General features: G+C 35.6%; 1 protein-coding gene across 17 annotated transcripts in view; it reads right to left on the reverse strand.

Moving 5' to 3' along the window:
* The window catches only part of ttn.2 (titin, tandem duplicate 2), a 170,885-nt gene that overhangs the window by 90,818 nt on the left and 55,578 nt on the right, over positions 1-24,489 (reverse strand). For 5 of the 17 annotated variants that reach the window (XM_047814435.1, XM_047814443.1, XM_047814450.1 and 2 more), the window contains 28 exons: positions 24,196-24,474; positions 23,676-23,963; positions 23,272-23,559; positions 22,729-23,019; positions 22,274-22,561; positions 21,642-21,761; positions 21,234-21,507; positions 20,956-21,142; positions 19,763-19,849; positions 18,852-19,119; positions 18,394-18,654; positions 17,877-18,086; positions 17,690-17,767; positions 17,561-17,587; positions 17,410-17,466; positions 17,266-17,316; positions 16,050-16,100; positions 15,597-15,668; positions 14,621-14,692; positions 14,336-14,416; positions 14,051-14,101; positions 13,421-13,639; positions 4,610-4,684; positions 4,414-4,464; positions 3,800-3,865; positions 2,761-2,811; positions 805-2,403; positions 284-328 (listed from right to left, as the gene is read on the reverse strand). In XM_047814435.1, coding sequence (XP_047670391.1) covers positions 284-328; positions 805-2,403; positions 2,761-2,811; positions 3,800-3,865; positions 4,414-4,464; positions 4,610-4,684; positions 13,421-13,639; positions 14,051-14,101; positions 14,336-14,416; positions 14,621-14,692; positions 15,597-15,668; positions 16,050-16,100; positions 17,266-17,316; positions 17,410-17,466; positions 17,561-17,587; positions 17,690-17,767; positions 17,877-18,086; positions 18,394-18,654; positions 18,852-19,119; positions 19,763-19,849; positions 20,956-21,142; positions 21,234-21,507; positions 21,642-21,761; positions 22,274-22,561; positions 22,729-23,019; positions 23,272-23,559; positions 23,676-23,963; positions 24,196-24,474 — 5,487 coding nt within the window. Of the gene's footprint in view, positions 1-283; positions 329-804; positions 2,404-2,760; positions 2,812-3,799; positions 3,866-4,413; positions 4,465-4,609; positions 4,685-5,048; positions 6,384-6,827; positions 8,361-8,814; positions 8,896-9,282; positions 10,079-10,390; positions 11,170-11,474; positions 11,586-11,781; positions 12,685-13,130; positions 13,248-13,420; positions 13,640-14,050; positions 14,102-14,335; positions 14,417-14,620; positions 14,693-15,596; positions 15,669-16,049; positions 16,101-17,265; positions 17,317-17,409; positions 17,467-17,560; positions 17,588-17,689; positions 17,768-17,876; positions 18,087-18,393; positions 18,655-18,851; positions 19,120-19,762; positions 19,850-20,955; positions 21,143-21,233; positions 21,508-21,641; positions 21,762-22,273; positions 22,562-22,728; positions 23,020-23,271; positions 23,560-23,675; positions 23,964-24,195; positions 24,475-24,489 lie in introns of all 17 variants that reach the window. The other 12 variants (XM_047814451.1, XM_047814437.1, XM_047814436.1 and 9 more) reach the window with 12 other exon arrangements.

Consider the following 24,489-nt stretch of genomic DNA (forward strand, 5'->3'; position numbering starts at 1 on the left):
CCCATCAAAAATATGTCCTGCATTTTAACGGAATTTTTATTTTTGAAAGTAAAAATAGCATATAGTTTTAGGGTGGCTGAGATCACAGACAGGGGGGCTGGAGCCACCCTAAAAAAGGTCTAGAACCGCTCCTGCTTCTATTGTCTTGTTGAAAATTCCACATACCACATCGGCCATTCTGTATTTTTTTATTTTATGACACATTTCTACATCTTCTTGTCAAATGTATTGAGAAAATAAATGATGCAAACTATACAGATAACAAGGCTTCTAAAATACGTACGTTTCAGGCCCCGTCCCCTCCCGGCCTCTTCTTTTGGTTTTCCCTCTGAACAAAATTGTCAAAAATTAGTTACATTTCATGGATATGTAGATGAAGATGCAGATGGATTTGCATATTTATATATAATTGTAACACAAACAACAAAATGTGAATCTTGATGAAATGAAAATAAATATGCGGTATGGCTCATACGGATTAAAATCATGCCACAAATGAAGGAAATAATGTTTCATTCATGAAACAAAACATGGCACCAATGGATATACCCAATGGTTAACTCACAATATGGACAAACACACATTTAACGATGATATAAGATGAGAGGATGTTAAAAGACACATTCCATAAAAAAGAATGACTTGGATGAAGACAGACAACATTTAGAATGTTTCTCATTATGGATATGAAGATGTGAAGCATGATTATTCGGGGTACATAAAAAGAGTGATTTCTGGAGAATGGTATAAAAGACTGGGATAAAAGGGACATTCACAGGTGAGGAGCCACAGTCACCCTCTCACCTCGTCTACCTCCTGGTATTCCAGCAGTCTCAAGAGCGCCTTCTTCTGAATACTCTGTGTCTTCAGAAGCATAACTATCTTGAGGAGAAAGCTCCCATCCCCATGCCTCATCATCCTCCTCATCTCCAATCTCAGCAATCTCCTCTTCAAATGCTTCTTCTTCCATTTGTGTTGAGATTTTCCTTAACTCCACAACTCCAGGGGATAGCTCTTTTATTAAGGGAGTTTCTTCAAGTCCCTTTTCTGCAGGAATTTCTTCCATTTTTTTCTCCTCAGGTGAAATTTTCTTAGGCACTTTTTTCAGGATAACACTTTCAATTGATTCTTTAGGGGAGACCTTTTCAGGGAGTGGTTTCTTAGCCACACCCACACTCGGCTTCTTTTCCGGTGGAGCTAGTTCTGCTTGTGTCACCTTGGGTGAAGGAGACTTTTTAGGCTCCAATCCCTTCTTGGTAGGTTCAACAGGTTTAACAATACCCTCTTCTTTCTCAGCCTCTTTTGGCAAACTGCCCTTTTTGATCACTAGAGGTTTCTTCACCTCTTCCTTCTTTGGAGTTACTTCCTTTTTAACAGGTGTTACTTTTTTAGGAAATTCCTTCTTTTCTTCTTCTTTAGGTACCCCGGGTGGCTTCTTCTCAACTTCTTTTTCCGGAATTTCAACTTCTTTTTGCGGCAATTTGGGTTCCTTTAAGAGTTCTGGTTTTTGTACATGACTAGGTGGTGATATTTCAAGTGGATGTCGTTCCTTGGGTTCAGGGACATCTTTTACTTCTGGCGACCCATCTGAAGGCTTCTTTTTGAAAGGCTTTAGCTGAACCTTTTCCGGTTCCTCGTCTTGTTTTGGGATCCTCTTGCCTTTCCACAATGGTGCATCAGGCTCTTTTGCCTGTTCTTCTTTTTTAGCTCTGTCAGAGGGTTTATGCCCAGCCTCATCTGGCTTCTTCTCATCAGGCTTCAGAGGCTCTGTTTTTTTCTGAGTGACCTCAGCTTCTTTTTGCACTTCAGCCTTTTTGGGTTTTTCACCTTTCTCAAAACTAATAGGCTCTCTTCCCTTTTGGAAAGCTATAGGTTCTTTTTCTGTTGGTTCCTTTTTAGCGTCTTTCGTCGGTTCAGGTATTGGTTTTCCAGGTTTTTCAAAAGGTTTCAATTTGACTGTTTCTTGTTCTTTGGTTTCAGTTGGTAATTTCTTTACTTTCTTCACAGCCAGCCCAGGCTCTTCTGGCATATCTTGTTTTGGAATCTTTGCTTTTTTCTTCGGTTCTGGCTTTTCCACAATTTCAATCTCCTTTTCTGCCTTTTCTGGTTCTTTATCAGGCTCCACTGGTGTCATTTTGTCTTTTTCAGGTCTTGTTATTTCAGTTCTCTTGAGATATTCATATTTTTCAAAATGCTTTTCAGCCTCAAAACTCTCAGTAATTAAAACATCAGTGGTAGCTTCAGCATAGACTTTTTTGCTTTCCTTGTGTTCTTCTGGTGAAGGTTTATATACCTTCTTCAGTTTCACTGTTTCTTGTTCCTCATGCTTTTCTTTGGACATCCTTGTAACTTTCTTTAGATGTGGCATTTCTAGCTTTTCTTCCTCAGGAATAAGAATTTTCCCTTCGGATTTGAAAATTTGGCACATTATATACAGAACTTAAGCTAAACAAATATATTCAAAACCAAACACAACAAACACAGTAACATATAATCCAGATCATTTGGACATATAAAACTGGATATATAAAGGACATGACAAAACACATAGATTAGGACCAACAAAACACAATACAATACATAACATAATATATAATAGATGACAATACAACAGAAAACAAAAAACATATTTCCAAAACCTATGAGAAACATATCAAAAAGTATATTTTTGAGAGATTTAGATGCATAATAAAAAAAAGTGCAACTTTTTTTAACATGACAGAAATATCACTGATAACTATGACGCACTTTCAGACTTACCTTTTTTCACTGGTGTGGGTGCAGGTGCAGCAACTGGTTCTTTTTCACCATCTGATTTAAAAATATGGACACATATTTTTTAGATTCCAGGGATTATAATAAAGATGAAAAAGAGATGAATGCATGTCAGTTGCATGCAGGGAGGATATTATATTATTAATAATGACCACTTCACAAATAGTCACTATTTAGTCTTCAGAGGTTTCACACTACATGTTAATAATAGCGCTTTACACTGTTAATTGTTCGCTTAATACCTTTCACAAAAAAGGAAGAAAGAAAAAAAGAATTTTGACACATAAGAAGGTGACAAGTATTGGTAAATCTGTGTTTGATTTCCAAGATAATCCACTTTTCTATACCTGTCAATTGTTGCTCAAGATGTATCTGTTTTTCTTTGGCAGTGGGTTCTGGTGGTAATCGAAAGTATTCAAAATAATTTTAAAAGAATGTCAATGACATGTCCCAAGAATATATCTTCTGTTAATTCTGCTACCTTGTGTGTCTGTTATCTTCTTTTCCATGCTCTTAAGATCTTCATTCTTCTTCTTCTTCTTCTCTTGAACTTAAGATATAGTGTACGCTAAGTTTAAGAATGCTTCAGACATATAGCTATAATGATATAAATATAAATTCATATAAGACTTTTTGAAACCTCTGATGAGGCTAAGAGATGGATAAAGTGACTAAAAAAATAAATGCAAATATCGAGTGCCACTCAATTGATTTAAGAAGATTCTTATTTTGAAGAAAAAATGTCTCTACAGCTGGGGATTAATGATGGAATTTCATGAGGAAAGGTTGTCTGATGGCTTGGGAGATGTTTTGCAGTTGCAGCCTTCTCAGTTGTCGGTATGCTCAAGTTTACAAAACTTTTGTAAATTGTGAAGTGCAAAAGTCATATGAAGAAAACAAATGCAGTCACAGAAGCCAAACAGAATATTTAGTACATAAGATGAGGCTTATCCCAGATAAATGCAAATATTAATTTAAGATAACTAAATGATTATTTAGCATTAGGAAATAAAGATCCAACTACCTTTAACAGGAGGAACTTTCTTTGGTTGCAGCACAGCTGCAGGCTCGGGTGGTGCTTCTTTTTTAACTGCATTTCATTAAAAGTACGGAAAGATAAATAAAGATCCTATTAGCACAGTTTAATTTGCTTATAATTTAAAGTGAAGTGACATACAGCTAAGTACGGTGACCCATACTCAGAATTTGTTCTCTGCATTTAACCCATACAAAGTGCACACACACAGCAATGAACACACACAGCAATGAACACACACACACTGTGAACACACACCCAGAGCAGTGGGCAGCCATTTATGCTGCAGCGCCCGGGGAGCATTTGGTTGGGTTTGGTGCCTTGCTCAAGGGCACCTCAGACATGGCCGGCCCGAGACTCGAAACCACAACCTTAAGGTTAGGAGTCAAACTCTCTAACCATTAGGCCAGGACTTTCCCACACCTTAATTCCCCCACTATAATTTAATTAGGTTATAAACACATGTATACACAGACATGTTAATGCCTCTTAGAGAATGTACACATATATAAGATGACAAAACAGACACAAAATATATGTTAATAATAAATGGAAAATACTTTCAAGAGATTAAAGAGAAAACAAGAGTAATATAAAAGTACCTTCAACTGGAGATACTTTCTTTGCAGGCTCTGGAGTCGGTTTCTTTTCAACTGCGAAAGAGTATGGCCAGGTTATCAAGCCATATATTTGAAAATGGATTGTCAGATTTTTAAGAAGAAAAAAAAACAATTAATAGAGGCCAGAACACACTTTAAATAACACAGCATACATTGTCCTATTAAAATCATTTTGTACCTTTAGGAGCAATCTCCTCCTTTTTCAGAGGAATGGCTGGCTTTTCTGAAGGAGCCATCTTCTCTGGTTCAGGCACTTAAGAACATTAATATAAAATAATGTTAGTCATCATTATTGCTTTTAAAATATTAATGTTTGAAGCCAATGAGTGATCCAGCAGTGAGAATTTCATACAAGTGCAGTGACAAATACAGACAACATAAGGGAAAGTGAAGGGAAACGTTTGTTTGACAAAAATGGCTTGTTTTTAAACTAATATAATAGTATAGCGTGATACAATCACATTCAAAAGTGCATATGGACCATGATTCATTCACTTACACTAAGAAGACACAGTGAGACTGTTTGATAACACAAAACCTCTTTGCAGGGTTAAATGTGCGCAAGAGTGGTTATAAGAGTTCTTGATACAAGAAACACGCAAGATGATTTCTAATACCTCTCAAACTTGCAGCTACTGGAAGAGTAAATTCATGCTGTTGTACAATATCCATCTTTCCGATAGACTTCTCTTTAAACGTGATTTCTTTATCTTTCAAAGAGGGTTCCTCAAAGTCTTGAGTAAGTTTTTCACTGCATGGAAACTGTGCAGTTTTAAGAAATATGGCTTCAGTATCAACCATTTGTGTCTTAAAGGCTTTTGGCGCTTTAGTGGAATCACCTTCTTCAAGATCATCTCGGCATTTCAGAATATTCGGCACATCGCTGGTGTCTTTTGAGGTTAATATTTCATCCTCTGACTGAAGTGATTTTTCCTCCTGAATATATCTCTTATTTAAGTAAGAATTTTCCCTTTCAGTTTGCTCTTTAGACTCGAATGGTTTCTTGGTCATTTCAATGTTTTCACTAATGCTAACATTATGTTCCAGGTTTCTAATATCTTTATTATTCTCATCATGTGACAAGGGCTCAGTCTTCTGATCAGAAACTCTCAATCTAAATGACCAATCATTGTTTGACAAAGCTGGAATCCTTAATGGTAAAGGTTCTTCTTTACCAAGGTGCTCTGTGTCTTTGTGGGTTTCACTCTCTCCTTCCAAAAGCATTGAATCTAGTTTTCCTGGAACACTTCTCTTGTTCAAATACCCTGCAGTAGATGACTTCTTGATTTCTTTTATATCTTGTTTCATTGGTTGCACAGCATGGTCCTCTGTAGGCTTCATCTGATTTTGCTCTTTAGGAATGTTAAATTCTTTTGAAAAGAAGCTTCCTCCGAAGCTGTCTAAGTCAGGCTGACTTTTTGCCTCTTTAGAATGAGTCTTTTTGAAAGACATTTCTGTTGTGGAACTTTCTGATCCCTCATGGGGATCTTCTTCCAGATGAAAAGATTTGGGTACATTTGTAAATATAATATCCTTATTCGAAGATACTGGTTCCGCTTTTACTGGCCCATGTTCTTTTGAGAAAGTTTGACTGATTAATGGCGATGGCATTTTTTCCAAAGGTATACTCTCTTTGTGAGATTCATAGTCTTCAGGTTGTAAACTTTGAAAGATTTTTGGGCTTCTGCTATCAGCTTCTGAAAGTATTGGTATTTCTTCAACTTGAAAATCTCTCGTTTTCATGTCTTCTGCAAAATGAGCTAACTTCTTGATTTCTTTTTCAGCTTCTTTGATAGGTTGCACAGACTTGTCCTGTGTAGACATTATTTGATATCTTACTTTATTAAGAGATAATTCTTTTATGACAGCATTATCACCAAAGGTGTCTATTTCCGGCTGACTTTTTGCCTCATTCAAGTGAATCCTGTCGAAAGAAGATTCTGCTATGGAACCTTCTAGATCTTCATGTACACCTTCCTCCATATAGGAAGATCTGAGCACGTTAGATAACGCTATATCTGTATTAGGGGATATTGATTTGTCCTTCATTGACACATGGTCTTTTGAGAAAGCTTGAACCATTAATGGGGAAGTTTCTTCTTTCAAAGATATACCACCTACGTAAGATTCAATGTCTTGATGTTTTACAATTTTGGAGATTTTTTGGGTGTTGCTGTCTGTTTCTGAAAGTATTGGTTCTTCTTCACCTCGAACATCTTTCTCTTTCAGTTCTTTTGAAAAATGTGATGTCTTCTTGATTTCTTTCAAAGCTTTTTTGATAGGTTGCACAGAATGGTCTTGTGTAGGCTTCACTAGGTACATCTCTTTTGGAATGTTTAATGTTTCTGAAACAACATCAAAGGTGCCTGTTTCAGGCTGACTTTTTACTGTAGAACTATGTGGTCCACCAAAGACATTGTCCTCCAGATTGAAAGATTTGTGCTCTTTAGTAAAAATGATCTCCTTGTTGGGAGATACTGATTCCTCCTTTAATGAAACACTCTCTCTCAGAGGAGTGATGTTTTTCAATTTTGTAAATGCATCATACTTGTCGCCTTGTTTTCTACAATCTAAATTGTTTTCTTCATTTTTAACAGGTACGTCTTCAATAGGTTCATCCTCTACATGTTTTGGCAAAAATACCCTATCAGGTGACATAGCATCTAATTTTTCATTATAAACCTCAGGATGACTAATTATTTTAATATATGTTTTAGTTTCTTCCATGGGTAAATATGGCTGACGAGTACTGCCTGATTTAATGATTTTAGGGTCATCACAGATAGATGATGTACTCTCTGTGCATAACACACACTCTTGTAGTACTGTTTGTTCAGTTTCTTTTGGAAGATGAAATTCAATCTTTTTAAGGATTTCTGTTTTTGTTGTGTCCAGAGGTTTGTCATCATCTGTTATTCTGATGCCTATATCTGCCTGACTGTCTGCCTTGAGAATGGGAGAGAAGCTATATTTTTGCGTAATATCTTTTCTTTCATCTTCCAAACTGGGTTTACTTTTAAGATCTGCTGTCACACCAGACTGAGCAGTTGTCTCAGGTTTGGTGTCTATAGATTTGACACTGCTGATTGGCTGGACATTACGAGTTACTAAAGCCTGATCTGTTAGTTCTGCTGAGGCTACATTTTTTGCCAGTGGCATATCTTCATTTGATACCAAAATGTCTGATTTTAGATTAAAATCAGAGTAAATCTTATCCTCAGATGATGCCTGACTTTTGCAGTCTATATTTTCAGGTTTTTCAATATCAACCAAGGTGTATAATATCTGTTTTGACTTATTCTCCTCTCTTTCATGGTCCTTCACTGGTACATCAACATTCTTTAGAATATCCACCTCCATACTATGTTCCCCACCTTCTAGTTTCCCTTTTATTTCCATACTTCTAGTAATACCTGAAAGGTTTTCTAATTGGAGGAATTGATTACTTTTATTAGTGCTGCTCTTTCCCTCCGAAACATCCATGTCTTTCTTTATACCTTTGCTTTTTTGGATAATCTCTTTTCCAATTTTTTTTATACTTTTCATTTTGTCACCAACAGACTCTACTATAGAAGATTTGTGATCTATATGTTCCTCTGCCAGTTTTCCTTTCTTATTATCACTCTGAATATCGGATGAGTTTAAATGAGTAAGATTTTGGAAAGGAATTTGATGATCTTCATTGACATTTCCATGGAAAATGTCTTCCACTGTATCCAACCGTCCTCTCTCTACAGACTTATTTTTATTAGGATATGACTCCTCTTCAATGCGTTTGTCTTCAGTTTTTCTCTCAAAAGACACTTCTTCTGGCTGTTGAGGTTCTCCTCCATGAGATGATTTCTCCATCATAAGTGACATGAATGGCATGTTCTCTGTAAACACCGGAGACTGAACATTTTTCTGGAGATTCAAAGATGCTGGGAGTTCTGAGATGTTATCCAGAAGAAAATAAAGTGTTTTTAAGAGACATATATTATATACTGACTTGTCAAAAATATCTAGCTGACATATGTAGCTTTCAGGACATTCAAATATTATAAGATAAATTACTTACATAATTTATAAGATCAGCAAAGATTTGTACCATTACACACACCTTTACAATGTTATTTTATTAATGATGTTTCTTTTTAAGTAAATTAATAGATAAATAAAGACCATGTTCTACAGTATGAAATACCATAAAAAGATTAAAATATATAAAAAAACATTTTTTTACATAATTTACACATTCTCTTTTTGTCTCTGGAATTCTCACTTTTGCATGGGTCACTTAAAAACAAAGTACAATCAAACACACAATGCAATTTATAGCAAAAGAACAGAGAATGAAAATCAAGAGGTTAATGAAGATAAAGATGTTTTGAGCTCATGCTCTACCTTGGGCTTGTTTGACTTTCTCTGGAGAGACAAGAATTGAATCCAACTTTCTTGGCAGCTCTTCTTTTGGCTCCAAAAGAACTTAAAAGATTTAAAATGCTATTAGGTGCAATATCAAGAAAGAAGTATAAGAAACCAATACAGATACACAGGAAACATTTAAGAGGTCACTCTAGCGAATGAAACATGTTTAAGATTTTGTAAAAAAAAAATAATAATAACAAACAAACAAACAAACAAACAAACAAACAAATAAATAAATAAATAAATAAATAAATAAATAAATAAATAAAAAGGATTTTGAGACAGGCTTATTCCCAGTAAAGAGCTCGGTTTTGTATGCCTGATTAAGAGTATGTACAAGTAAGACAACATGTAACATGGAACAGTAAAAAGACATATGTAAAGAGTTCATATTAAGAAAAACATGTAAAGATAAGAAAGATATGGCATTAATTGCCATTGTACCTTTTGCAGCAACACCTTTTAGGAAAACTTCTCGGTCATCCTTTGCAGGAATAAGAGTATCCTCTTTCTTATGAGGCACAGATTCCTTTTTCTCCAGAGAAGTAGCAGATTTCTGTGTAAGTGGAACATCTTTCTCCACTTCAGTTTTATCTTCAGGAATTATCACTATTCTTTTAAGCTGAGGTTCTTGTTCAGAAGTAACAACATCCATTTTCATAGAATCTGTTTTTTCAGATACAGTTTCTGTTTCTGGCACTGTTTCTTCTTTCTTTGGGGTTATAAGATATTTGATCTTCTTTCCAGTATCAGGTGTTATGCCATGTTTTTGAGGTGTTAATTCTGCTCCTTTAGAAGTTAAATCAGTTTGTTTTTTAACTAGACCCTGTTCTATTTTTGGTTCAGGTGTTAACGGATGAAGAGGAAAATCTTGTTCTTTAGAACTTTTACCTTCCTTTTGTTCTAATTTTGGTGTAGGAGATTCTTTTTGAGTTGTCTTTTGAGTTGTCAATTTGTCTTCAGAAGTTAATATATGCCCCTTCTTAAGTGTTATGTCCCTTTTCTCTATTTTTGGCACAAGTTCATGAGGCTCAGTTTTTTCCTCAGTGGTTAAGACAAACTCCTTCTTTATAAGTGGAATACCTTTTTCTGGTTTTGATACAGGTTCTACCTTAGTTTTGTGAAGGACCTTTTCTTCCTCAGCAGTTAAGAAAACTTCTTTCTTCTTAAGTGGAATACCATCCCTTTTTTCTATAACTGGTACAGGCACTACCTTATGCTCTTGAAGAACCATTTCTTCCTCAGAGATTAAGACAATGTCCTTCTTTATATGTGAAATATGTGTTTCTGTTTTTGGTGCATGTTCTTCCTTATGTTTCTGAATGCTAATTTTTTCTTCAGAAGTTAAGAGAATGTCCTTCTTCTTCAGTGGAATGCCTTCCTTTTTCTCAATAATTGGTACAGGTAGTGTCTTAGGATCTTGACGAATATTTATTTCTGGTTTTGGTACAGGTTCTACCTTAGGTTTGTGAAGAATCTTTTCTTCCTCAGAAATTAAGAAAATTCCCTTCTTCGTAAGTGGAATACTTTCCTTTTTCTCTATTATGGATACAGGCACTACCTTAGGCTCTTTGAGGAGTATTTCTTCCTCAGAAGTTAAGAAAATTTCCTTCTTAAATGGAATATCTTCCTTTTTCTTTATAAGTGGTACAGACACTACTCTAGGCTCTTGAAGAACAATTTCTTCTTCAGATGTTAAGACACATTCCTTCTTTGTAGGGGGAATGTCTGCTATTTTCTCTGGTTTCAGCACAGAAGTTGCCTTCACTGATTGCAGTGCCATTGATTTATCTTCAGAAATTAAGATAATTTCTTTTTTCTTAAGTGATGTAACTTCCCTTTTATCTGTTTTTGGCACAAGCTCTTCCTTAAGTTCTTCAAGGACCAATTCTTTCACTAAAGATGTGGCGCCTATCCTTTCTTCTAATTTTGGCACAGATGCTACCTCCAGTTTATTAGAAAATGTTATTTCTTCAGTAGCTAAAGCTAATCCCTTCTTTTCATGTAGAATATATTGTTTTACTTCTGTCTTAGGCATGATTGTAATTTCTGGTTGTTCTTTTTTAAGTGAAATGACTTCTTGCTTATTGGAACTTATTTTATCTTCTTCTGGTATAGGCCTAGGAGGAACTTCATCTGTCATTTTTGCTTTCTTCTGAGAAATCTTGTGCTTAATATCCGTTTTAGGTAAAACAGTATCTTTCTGTTTGTCATACTTGTCCTCTGGCTTAGAGTCAGTCACAATATCTGTCATCAACCATGACATTTCTTCCTTGTCTTTCTGTGCAGGTATGTTTGAAGGAATCTCTGGCTTCTTGAAAGGTTCTTGCACTTAAAAAAAACATTGAAATTAAAGAGAATTCTTCTATTGGGCATCACACTCTTCAGTACTATAAGAGTTTGGCAATGCAAATATTAATGTTTGTCATGCCAGTAAAGCAACTTTTTAATCTGAATTTGAAAGAGAACACTTTTTGAAAGAGAACACAAAAGCAAGAACAAGGAAACAGGACAAACACAATTGTTCAACAAAGTGCCACTTGATTTTTCCTGTAAGAGCGTGGCTAATAAGAGGACAAAACAACACAGACACATGCACAGAAGAATATCTACTGATTTAAGTCATGAATTAATACCTTTTTGAAGAGATACTTTCTTTGGAACCACAGTGGCTGGTTCTGGTTTAGTAGGCACTGCTTGTGGTGCTTCTGGATGAGATAGTTTTGGTTTCTCTTCCTCCACATGAACTTAAAATAACACACATTGTGGTTTGATGTTACACTTAAAGATTAAACATAAAACAGGTAGAGTGACAAAAGATATGCTTCAAAATCAGAAGCTAGACAAACTCACAGAATCGAACAGTAGGTAAAAACGCTAAACGTCTTTGAGACAAAATTAGACATAAAAAAACTAAGACAAATACTAAGAAATAAAAACTACCTTTTGGTAGAAGTGACTCGGGTTTCTTTTCTGGTGTAGGTTTCTCTAGCTTGACTTCATGTTTAGGCAGGGGCTCAACTTCAGGTTTGGCTTCAGGCTTAACTTCAGGTTTGGCTTTAGGCTTAACCTCAGGTTTGGCTTCAGGCTTAACCTCAGGTTTAGGTTCAAGCTTAACCTTGGGTTTGGGCTCTGGCTTAACCTCAGGTTTAGGTTCTGGTTTGATCTCAGGTTTAGGTTCTGGTTTGACCTCAGGTTTTGGCTCAGGTTTAATCTTGGGTTTGGGCTCTGGCTTAACCTCAGGTTTAGGTTCTGGTTTGATCTCAGGTTTAGGTTCTGGTTTGACCTCAGGTTTTGGCTCAGGTTTAATCTTGGGTTTGGGCTCTGGCTTAACCTCAGGTTTAGGTTCTGGTTTGATCTCAGGTTTAGGTTCTGGTTTGACTTCAGGTTTTGGCTCAGGTTTAATCTTGGGTTTGGGCTCTGGCTTAACCTCAGGTTTAGGTTCTGGTTTGATCTCAGGTTTAGGTTCTGGTTTGACCTCAGGTTTTGGCTCAGGTTTAATCTTGGGTTTGGGCTCTGGCTTAACCTCAGGTTTAGGTTCTGGTTTGATCTCAGGTTTAGGTTCTGATTTGACCTCAGGTTTTGGCTCAGGTTTAATCTTGGGTTTGGGCTCTGGCTTAACCTCAGGTTTAGGTTCAGGCTTGATCTCAGGTTTAACCTCAGGCATAATCTTTGGTTTTTTGGGCTCCTTAACCTCAGGTGCTTCCTTTTTCCTCTCTTCTTTGACTTCTTCTACTTTAGGGATAGGTGTGATGTCTTTCTTGAGCAATGGTATTTCTTCTTTTACTTCCTCTTTCTCTGCAGGTATGTATGAGGGAATCTCTGGCTTCTTAGAAGGTTCTTGTACTTTGAAAGAACATTTAAGTTTAGCACAATGCTTTAAGAAAGCACTGTTTTAAGAATTTAAGAATAACACAAGTGTAAAATCATAAAGAAGAGAAGATATTTACACAGTGTTTGACAAAATTCACATATGTGGCATTGCCTCTTTGTGTAATATTGCAGTATACATTCTAAATGACACAGTGTAAAACTAATGGTGCTAACTGGTGACTTCACATGCATTTAATGATTTCATCCAATGTGTATATTTTGACCATCATTTTAACAATTGTATTTACTTCACTGATGTGTTTATTATTTGTATAGAATAAATTGTATTAGAAGAAAAGAGGATAAGAACAAGTCAACAAGCAGCCACTGAAAAAAAAACCCCAACATTTTCCCCCATAAGAGCGTGGCTGATACAATCAACAGCAAGACATCAACCTATAATTATCATGTACTAATACCTTTTTGTAAGACAACATCCTTAGGAACCAAGGTGATTTGTGCTGGCTCTGGTTTGGTGGGTACTGTCCTTGGTGGTTCTGGTTCAGTTGGCTTTGGTTTCTTTAATTCCAGAGGAACTTAAAAGCAGATTATTTTAATTTTAATTCTTAATTCATAAAATCTGACACTCTTTCACAAAGAAGATTCACTTCCAAAGTGGAAGTAAGACAAACATATCAAGTCAACATACAGCATCATACAGGTTTAAAGCACACAAAAACAGAGTAGTAAGCTTGATTGACAAAACTACCTTTGGCTGGAAGTGGCTCAGTTTCCTTTGGTGGTACAGGCTTTAGTTCCGGCTTAAGTTCAGGCTTTGGTTCAGGCTTTGGCTCTAGCTTCTTTTTAGGTGTAGGCTCAGGCTTGGTCTTCAGCTTAGGTTCTGGTTTGGTTTCAGGTATTGATGGAGGTTTTGGTGTAGGTTCTTTGGGTTTAGGTTCTGGAACCACAGGTACTACAGCTTCTGGCACTTTATTATACAACACACAATGTTAAGAAGCTGTAAGACTTTTGTAAAGAATAATTTAACAAGGATGGACAATATTTTTGACAGCCATACAGAAAAAATACTTTTTCCATATGTCAGGTAAGAGACTCGACATGAAATCTGACAAAACTGATCACAACACAACATCAAAGACTATATAACATATTACTTAAAACTATACAGAGCAGAAAACGGACAGAAAAGCAAAATAAATATCATTATCAAATACATCAATTAATTGGACTTTGTTCTGATATACAGAAAAAGACAACACTGTGTATGTCACAGCAGACTGTGAACAAACATGAAACAAAGATACTGTACAACAAAAGTAGAAATGCAAGACAAACATATACTATTTGACTAGTAGAAGTTAAAAGAGTGAAGAAATACCTTTCTTTGGAGAAGGCTGGGCTGGCTGAGGAGTAGGGACCTCTTCGTATTCTTTTAAGACATCAACGGTAAAAATTCACAGAAACAATTAATTGAATTTAAGAAAAGAACAACTTTGTTAACACATATTTCAAACATACAAACATCTTAGGACAAACACTAGAATTAAAGAGATAAAGAGCTAAAATGTACTTCACACATATCTTGCAAAGAACAAATATGACAAAATAAATGACAAAACAGCAACAAAACTATAACATGAATAAATTACATTAACCAAATTACCTTCTGTAGGGCGAAGCTCTTTTGGTTCTTCCACTTTATATGGTATGACTTTCTCTTCTTTGGGTTTCTTAGCTTCGGGTACTTGAAAATGTTTGCCGATATATTTTTTTATTATTAGTTATTCAGGATTATGCATTTAATATAGCCAAAGACAAACAAAGAAAGAGGTAAGAATAAAAAAGATCCACTCAAGAGACTGGACAAAAAGACCCACAAACTTGTAACATTTCATATGTTTGTTTACAACTTTTTGGCATACAACATAAAATGGAGAGTTTAATATACCTTTTTTTGGTGCTTCTATCTTTTCCTCAACTTGTGTCGGTTTCTCCTGTGGTTTCTCAACCATCTCAGGAACTTAAAAAAACAATTCATACATTTAATCAATTTTAAAACTTCAGGTTAAAAAGCAGTCTTGCATGAGCACTGTTAATACATTTTTAAGAAGGCCACGATGTCGTTTATCTTTCATGTTTTACAGACGGACAGAACAAATAACATAAAGAAAGAGCAGCATCAAGAGTGTCAGTAAGCCAAAAATGTATCAACTGGGATAGTGTATATGCCAACAAAAGAAATACAAGTGATGTTAAGTAGACATAAGACACAGAAAAGATGACATTAGCGTGTTTGCAAGGAATGCATGAAGACTGATACTGGCATATCAGGTGTTGGTCTGATACCATGTTCATTAACCCATATTCATAACATTCCTCTATACCAACACATAATACTGTGTGATATGTAATGAACAGACAACATGAAATTAAAGCATTCTTGGGTGTTTTTCAAGGATCAAAGCAAAGCAGACTACAAACACTGAAAATGTGAAGAGGAATGACGATTAAGCTGATTAAAAAGACCATTCTAATGGCCTTCAGAATGCATTTTAATAGATCAGTATTTTAAATATAGTTTTTGTCAAGATTTGTATACACAGAGGTATTGACAAGGGTGGAGCTGTGAAGCGAGCATGCAGAAAACTGAAGCAAATGAGAGCATAGTGAAGATCAAGTCATAGCAAATTGTGCTCGTTTCTAATCACCAACACACTCAATAGGACTGAGCTCTGCTTAAAGACTTCATTCCTAACATTACAAGGCATAAACTATGCTTAAAGACTTCATTGCTAACATTACAAGGCATAAACTAACATAAACAGAGCTAACTGAAATTTACTGTGACATCCATGATTGATATCCATGTACATCTCTAATGTTTGGCAACACACAGCAGCCATTTATTTCAAATCACTGAGTACCTTTGGTTGGGACGACTTCTCTCACTCCAAGTGCCTTCCTCTCAACAATCTCTTCCACGGGAATTCTTGGAGCTGTTAGGACAAAAATGTACTTAGAATAATGGCAATCACTAATGACTTAGACAAGACATTTAGATAAAATAAGAACTTGGATACTATAGAATAAGACAAACATGTACATGATGATGAAACACAAATGACGCATACATAAGATCAAGAGGACCATCTCTATGATGTTACACAGATAAGAGGAAACACGTCACATGAACAGTGATAAAGAGGAACATAACAAGGACAAACATACATCGAGAATAATTAGACAAACAAAAGTGTGAATCCTGTAAGTAATAAAATTTGATGGAACATACACACTTTTTGGTGAAAATCTTAGCGGGTTAGTTTGTGCTTCTGATTTAAAATGAATGGATGGGAATGGAAAGCTCTCAATAATACCTGTAAGAGAGATTTCCTCTACTATCCTTTCTTCTGTTCTGTATTCATACTCTGGTGAAGGATGACAGTTCATTGTAAACGTTTATGATTTATACCAGGTTAATCGTCAACTTCTTTAAAGAATTTTAGTTTTTAAGTCTGGTGATGTTAATTGAATATTTGTCAACAATTCTCCAAAGATAATGCACACATACATTCTCAAATACAGTAATACCTCGAGATACGAGTTTAATTCGTTCCGTGACCTTGCTCGTATCTCAATTTGCTCGTATCTCAAAGCAATTTTCCCCATTTAAATTAATTGAAATCCCATTAATCTGATCCAGCTCGCAAAATTCCACTCCAGTTGTTTTGTTTATCTGTTTTGAATATGAAAAATGTACAGTACCTGTATTTATAAATGACAAATATTAAATATAAAAACATACAGTACTACAAGAGAATGGTAAAAAAATAATCTGGTTTTACTATAAAGTGTATTATTTACCTTGGAGATCAGATGACTTGAGCTAACGCAAGATGCGCACGGAGGTTGAGGGAGGAGTAAACAGGCGGAGGAGTTAGGAGGAATTACACTTTCACTTTCATTCACTTACTCGCTTCTGTACACCCTTAATGCTACTTTACACTTAAATGGAACTTAACTAAACTTCACCAAAATTAACTAACTTAACTGAAATTCTCTTAACTGAACTTAATTGCAACAATTTTTTTTTCTTTACATTAATTTTGCTTAATTTTCTTTTGTTTTTGCCTTTTTTGTCACTCTTTCCTCACTAACATCTGCCGGTCATTTTAATAAAAACCTGTCCAAGGAGGTTTGTTTCTTCCTCCCTTTTAAAATGTTTGGAAATGTGTAAGGCAAGTGTCATTAAACAACGCTGATGCATGACCAGTTGCAACTTTTTCTGGTGTTTCTTTTCAATAAATTGAAAATGTTCGTATCTCACACGTGCTCGTTGGGGATCTTTGTTTCGGCGGCGTTGGCTCGGATGCTCGTATCTCAAAAAAATTTTCGTATCTCACGGCAAAAATTTAGTCGAATCACAGCTCGTATCCCAAAAAATTTGTATGTCAAAACACTCATATCTCGACGTATCACTGTATTAGAAATAATTTATATTATTATATATTAATATAGTGCATGAGAAGATGAGGGTGACTTTTGTTAATGTTGACCATTTGTTAATATAGACCATTAAAGTGGATGGTATACCTTGAATTTCCATCTTTTCTTCATAATGATAATATTCAATAGATGATTCAGCTTTCAGAAATAAAGTATCAAATTAGTGAGGTTGTGTTTATCAGATTTTAAGATCAATTTAGAGCTAAATTTATATTCATGTCCCTGTCTTACCTTCAACTGCAAATGCAGATGGTGCTTCGGGGACTTGTATTGATGAATCAGGAATATCTAGAGAGTTTTAAATATATTTGGAATATATTGGATTCTTATAATTAATTTACTATATAATGGTATAATGGTCTCTTTGAACTTAAATACTTACCATAAGGTACCCTTCCTACATCAATGTCTGTGAAAGGAGGTACAGTAAAATAGTGTTACGAAAAAAATAAACGAGAATATGCACTTTCTCTGAATACTAGCAGGTGCTAACAGTTTTTTTTTTACAAACCTTTCCCTGAGAGGTAAAGTTCTGCTGTGCTTTTGGCTTCGCCCCTGGGTTCCAATCTGACAATCACTGAATAAACGCCTAAAGAATTTTTTTTTATCAGATTAGTTGGGTCTGTTTAGAAACTAGAAGAATATTAAGATGAAAATCTGTGAAAAAAAGAATCCAGCAGGATTTCATCTGGACAAACCTTCATCTTCTGAGGTTACATTGCGGATGATCATAAAGTGTCGTCGACCTTCGCTCCTGAACATGTACTTGGGGCTTTCTTTTAGCTCCCATATGTCCTTATACCATGTTACAATTGCATTGTCAAAGGACACTTCACATTCAAAAGTTGCAGACTGTCGTTCCCGAACCACAATGTTCTGGATGCGTTTAGTGAAATGTATTTGCTCTGCTAAAGAGAGATTATGCAAGTTTGATGGTTAGGACGCCTGCTTTGTTTGATTTAATCAATACACAAACATGAAGACTTTTCATACATGTTTTTTAGTCAGCTTTAAAGAAAAAAGATCAATTCTTCATTTTCAGTTTTCCATGAGATCCATACAAAAGAATGAAAAAGAAGATGAGGATGGTTCAAAACAATCAAGAGAAGAGGGCTTTGTCCGACAAAGGACTTTCACAGATGAAGATGTAAGAGGTTAGTAGATGGTCTAATTATTTATATAATAAAATTGTGAGTTTGATGATACAATACACACCTTCCACCCAAAGATTTGCAGTTGATTCAAGGTTTTTATATTTGCAGGTATATTCTCCTTGGTCTTCAGGCCTAACATCTTTAATTGATAGCTTTTGAGTGTAATTGGCCACAGAATATGTGTACCTGCCATGTGGCTCTAAAATCTTTCCATTTTTAAACCACTGAGCCTTTGCATTTGGTATAGAGAACTGGCATGTGAGTGTACTAGTTTGGCCTTCCTTACCAGTGACATCCTCCATGTGCTTTTCCACTTCACCTTCTGTAACAAAAAAGAATAATACAATAAAATCTCATTCTTAACATCAATTTTTTTTTAAATAATAATATTCAATGTTGAATAAAATTAGAGCTAATGCCTCTTGTCAAGTCTAAATATAAGCATTTTTTGCATAGCTAAGCTTTCTACAATGGTAACCTTTCCACAAGAAATAACCACAGGTGAGATACAGTACATACCCAACACTGTCAATTTGGAACTGGAGATATGTGGTCCACATACAATGCGATAACTGCCCTCATCCCGGGTCTGGCAATTCTTGATCTTTAAGATGTATCGGTCACCAACAACAGTAATCTCATACTTGTCACTTGAATCAAGTTTTTGGGTGCCTTTGTACCAAGATAAGGTTATCTCTGGGTAGTTGATTTTTATCTCACATTCAAACACGGCCTCTTTGTTTACAAATGTAGTCTGGTCTGTGATGTCCTTGATCAGTGTTACAGGCTGCATGTAAAAGTCAAGAAAAGGAATAAGTATGCATGCGTAAAAATAAATATACCACTTACACAGACACACTACACACCGCAATACTGTTATATTCTCAAACCTGATTGTTTTTATTATCTTACAGCAGATTTGAAAGGAGCTACAAATCACAGGTTTATATTAAGATATTGGTTTAAATGTACCTTTTTTTTTTTATAGTAATTCATTCATGGGGTTTCACATAACCTAAATCTAATAATAAACAGATTTTAAAAAGGTATAGATATTTACAAATGTACAAAAGTATAAAAGTGTTTTATAATGGTAAAAACTGTTTTCCTAGACAAGAAAGTCAAATGAATTTTTGAGAGAGAGAAAAGAGAGTCTGAAGAAGAAAAGCGAGTGGAAACATTTTACAGATGTTCCACAACATTGAATTTAAATTTAAACAGATTGTAAAATACATTTCTACATTTAAAACTGTTTTAATTTTTTATTTATTTAGTTTTAATTTAAAAATTTTACTGTAATTTCTAAGGTTTAAGATGAAATAAGAGTCTTCAGGACATGCTACTATAGGAAATCATACCACCCTGTCATTAAAAACTGTAACAGTATGCCAAATATACTATCAAATATTCACTAATAAATAAACAGTCACCTCAGTTTGTTCCATTCTCTTCTGTAAATCAGCCACAAGTTTTGATAGATCCTCTTCTTCTGATTCTCTTCTTGTATGTTCCAGTTCCTAAAACCAAGACAGTAAATCATCAAAAAGGAGAACATGGCAACAGCACTGTCCATTTATGTGGTTTTGCCTCTGTTACTCCTAGTATTAACTACGGTGACTGGGAAGTGCAAAACAAAATAACAAATCAGAAAATACAACGACAATTCAGACAAAAGGTAGGTATAGTTCGCGAATGGAAATCTTACTGCAGATTGGACGATACATCTGTCACTCAAAATATACTGGCAGTAGGAATTTGTTTATCTAATTTTATTTCTTGTAAATGTGTGGATTTCTGTGTTCACTTTAAATCTAAGAAAATATCAATTTCCATTGTCATGCAAAAAACAGGTATGTTTCGAAAACAAAACTATCCCAAATTAAACAATGTAAGGAAGGCTATAAAAGCAGAGCTGCGTGGACCAGGAGAGTTGTTTGCCTACCAGGTAATGTTGTTTGCACTTCAGCAGAAACACAAGTTGTATGTTAAATATAATGAAATTGTTCAGTTGCTGCAAGAACTTAATCCATAAGGGACAGCACGGAGGACACGTTCAGGATTTGTTCGACATTGTATATATGGCAAATAGCCATTTGGTTTTGCTATATCAGGATGCATTGACGGTTTTAGAGACACATCCTCTGGCTTATTTTTAAACCAAATAAGAATAATTGCAGACATGCAAGAAGAAAACAAAAAAGGTTCAAATGATGCATTGCATTTAAAATGGACCTGTCAGGCAGAACAAATCATGCTGAATTATTATATTCTGAGTTGGTGCCAAGTGAGAATTTGTGAGTTTCCTACATCTCTAAACTGGGAGTAATTTTACTAGAGTAAAATTAATCTGTTTTTGTTGTAAGCATATTTAACAATGGATTAAAATGCTTTGATTACAGTGTCTGATCTTAATAATTAAATAAATTACTTTGCACTTGCTATTTTGTTTTTCACTTCCTGGCCACAGTAAATTAACAGGTGTCAACAGGCAGCACATTCCAATACCATCTTAGAAGCATAAGTTATAATCATTCTCTAAACAACAGTAATGCAATCCATGATGCAAAATATCCCAGACAGTTGCCGGAAAAATAGCAAATGAAATTTACAATAGCCCACTCACAGGTCTTGCAATTTGTTGTTCTTCTTTCTCCTTCTTTAGCATTTCAATAGCTTGAAGAAGGCCACGGTAGTCCGTGATACCGTACATGCGTGCATACTTCTCATACTCTTTGGGGTCCACATTTCTGAGCAGCTCAACAATATCAATTTCCTTCTCCTCTTTGGGGCTTTTTTGTTTGGAAGGTGTCCTAAAAAACAAAAATGGATGTTTATCTATTCAAGTACTACATGCATGCATATTTAAAAAAATCATAAAAGCATCATTGAACCCCATCTTACTTCTTCAATGTGACCATTTCAGGTGTAATTTCTTTTTTCTCAACAACAGCCAGATCAGTGCTGGATTCGATTTCTCCATGTTTGTTTGAAGCTACACATCTATACTGTCCAGCATCAGATTTAGTCACATCTCTGATTTCCAATTTGGCATCTTGGTCCTTCTGCACAATGGCAATGCGACCACCATGGGTCATCTGCCTCCATTTGCCCTTCATCCATTTCACACTAGGAATGGGATCACCACCAACCTTGGCGATGAAGGTTGCAGTGCCCTCTGTAAATAAATTAAAGATAAGACAGGTTGAATTCATTGAGAAAAGCACATTTCGTGAATAAAGAAGGAGTGAGCAGACAATTTAATATAACATTTAAGATATTAAATCATTGGCCTAAAAATGGTGTACTTACTCTCAGTGATATGGACACCCTTGGGTTCCTCAATAAAGAACAAATTGTCCAATTTCTTAGCTGGTGCAGGAGCTGCAGGTACTGCAGGTGCTGGAGCTGGAGCCTGAGCTTTTGGCTTCTCTGTTAATTTGGATTACATAACAAAAATATGATTTAGAAAGAGAGAGAGAGAGAGAGAGAGAGAGAGAGAGAGAGAGAGAGAGAGAGAGAGAGAGAGAGAAGGCCTTCTAGCTTTACTTATTTATGCTGTAGCTTTGCTCACATATTTTTACTGAGTAAATAAATCAATAATAGCTTAAAAACTGGAATAGGAAACTTGTAAATTGGCATCTTTAATATTAGTAAATAAGGGATATGTCTGTTTATTCTGGTCATCAGTGACCTTACAATGACAAATGACGAATCCAATGGCTTACAATTACATAGATCATTAATAATCAGTGATAGAACTGGTGGTTGCCTGGGTAGGAGTGTACAAATGAAGCATAAAAATTTTACTGTATATGGATGCTCTCTTTATGCACTTGATAATGAAACTTGAAACAATTACAACAAACACTTGTGTATGTAATGACAATAAATGAACATATTCTGCATTTTGCAGAACAAACATGGATTGGAAAATAAAATACCTTTGATGGTAACTCTGGACTTGCAGAACTCACTGCCAACTTCATTGGTTGCCTTACAGAGGTAATCTCCTGCATCTGTTTTAGACACATTGAGCATTTCTAGTGTAGCTGAGCCATCTTCAAAACTGATCTTAGTGTTGGCAGAGGACGTCAATTCCCTTCTGTCCTTCATCCATTCAATTTTCAGTGGTGTAGAGCCACGTACATGGCATCTAAGAGAAAGTGTCTCACCCTCATTTAGTGTCACAGGTTTAAGGGTCAAGTCAAAGCTTGGGGGTACCTTCCGCTCTGCATCATGAAAGTGAAAAAAAACCATAATGACAGAATAAAAAAGTTAGGTTAATATTATTTCAGGGACATTATAATTCACAGAATGGACCTCTCACAACATTTAAGAGAAAGTGAAGTGTTTACAAGTCATCCAAAAATGCATACAGTGCTAGAAAAAAATGCACCTGTTATATGAGCCAAAACCTGGCAAGAAGCAGAACCGGCATCGTTGGTGACTTTGCATGTATAAGTACCACTATCTGAGATGGAGGTACTCTTTATCACCATCACAGCCAAGTTGCTTTTGAAGGTCATGTCATATCTGTCAGAGCTGAAGATTTCTTTGTCATCCTTATACCAGTTGACAGTTATGGGCTGTGATCCAGCAACACGTGCCTCAATCTTCACCAACTTGCCCTGAGTTTCCTCAAGGGTTTCTGAAGGTTTTTTGGTGAAACTTGGTGGAATCTTTTGTTCTAGAAATAACAGACAATCATGTACAATTTATAGAATGTATTTTTAACAAAACATTGTATTAGCATAAACATATTAGCATAAACATAAAATATAAATTTAGTTTTTTGCTGAATCACTTTTACAGTGATCATTTTGAAGGGACAAGAACAAGCCAACAGAAGCATGATATTACAAGAAGATTTTTTTTTTTTTTTTTACATAAAACATGACTGAAGAGCAGACACCAGTATTTTTAAGCAGTCACCAGATACCTTTCACAGTGACCTCTGTTGAACAAGAGTCCTTCCCCATATCATTGCTAGCATGGCAAGAATAGTGGCCAGAGTCAGCCTTATCTGCTTTCAGTATAGTCAGTTGGGCAGTGTTATCCACACATGATATTTTATAATTGCCCCCTGTGCGGATATCTTTATGATCCTTTGACCAGGTGACCTTTATAGGCAATGATCCAGTCATGTGGCATTCCAACTGCACAGTATTTCCTACTAAAACATCCATGGGTGAAAGCTTCCTATCAAACACAGGTGGGTATCTTGGCTCTGAAATGTTAAACAGTACAGTTAACCTGAAGCCCCAGACACATATGCAGAGGTAACCACTTTAGGTTAAGAGTACACATTATAATGATAAATCATTAATACATTAATGAGCAGACCTTGAAGTGTGAGTTTGGCTCTACAAGAGGCAGTTCCAACAATATTTGTTGCAACACAAGTGTATTCTCCAGAATGTCTCATTTCTCCCTCTGCAATTCTCAGTACAGCAGAATTATCATCAAATGTCATAGTATACTCTGGGCTGCTCTTTAGAACTTCTCCATCTTTAAGCCAAGAAATCTCCAGTGGAGATGATCCCGCAACACGGCACTCGAACTGGACACTACGGCCTACAGTTTGCTGAATGCTAGTAATTTTCTTAGGGAAAGATGGTGGTGTCTTGGCCTCTGAAAAGAAAGCGGTTAAACAAAACACAATTTTAAAAAAACAATATACACATACAACAAACAAGAAAAAGTGCTAGTTTAAGTTTTAGTTTAATTTCAGGAGGAGGTAGTTACTATATAATTAAAGTTACTGTTTAATTAATTCATAATGTAAGTGACACCTGATATAAATGTTAAATACGTTAAATAAACTTTTAAGAAAGAAGAAATAGGTTTCAGACATTGCATTCACCTTGTACAGTTAAGTGGCAGCTAGAAGCGGCAGAGCCAATGTTGTTTTCTGCCTTACAAGTGTATTCTCCAATGTCAGCTTTGGTGGCTTTGGCTAATTTCAAACAAGCTACACCTTTGGAGTACTCAATTCTACAGTTTGGAGAAGATCGAACTTTGCCATCCCCTTTGAACCAGGAGACCTTGATGTCAGGAGTGCCCCCAATCTGGCATTTCAGACAGACTGCATCACCAGCAGTCACTTCCATTGGTTCCAAAGTCTCAATAAAGAATGGTGGCTCTAAAAATTCACACA

The sequence above is a fragment of the Tachysurus fulvidraco genome, chromosome 6 (assembly GCF_022655615.1).
Source record: "Tachysurus fulvidraco isolate hzauxx_2018 chromosome 6, HZAU_PFXX_2.0, whole genome shotgun sequence".
NCBI classification, from domain to species: Eukaryota; Metazoa; Chordata; class Actinopteri; order Siluriformes; family Bagridae; genus Tachysurus; species Tachysurus fulvidraco.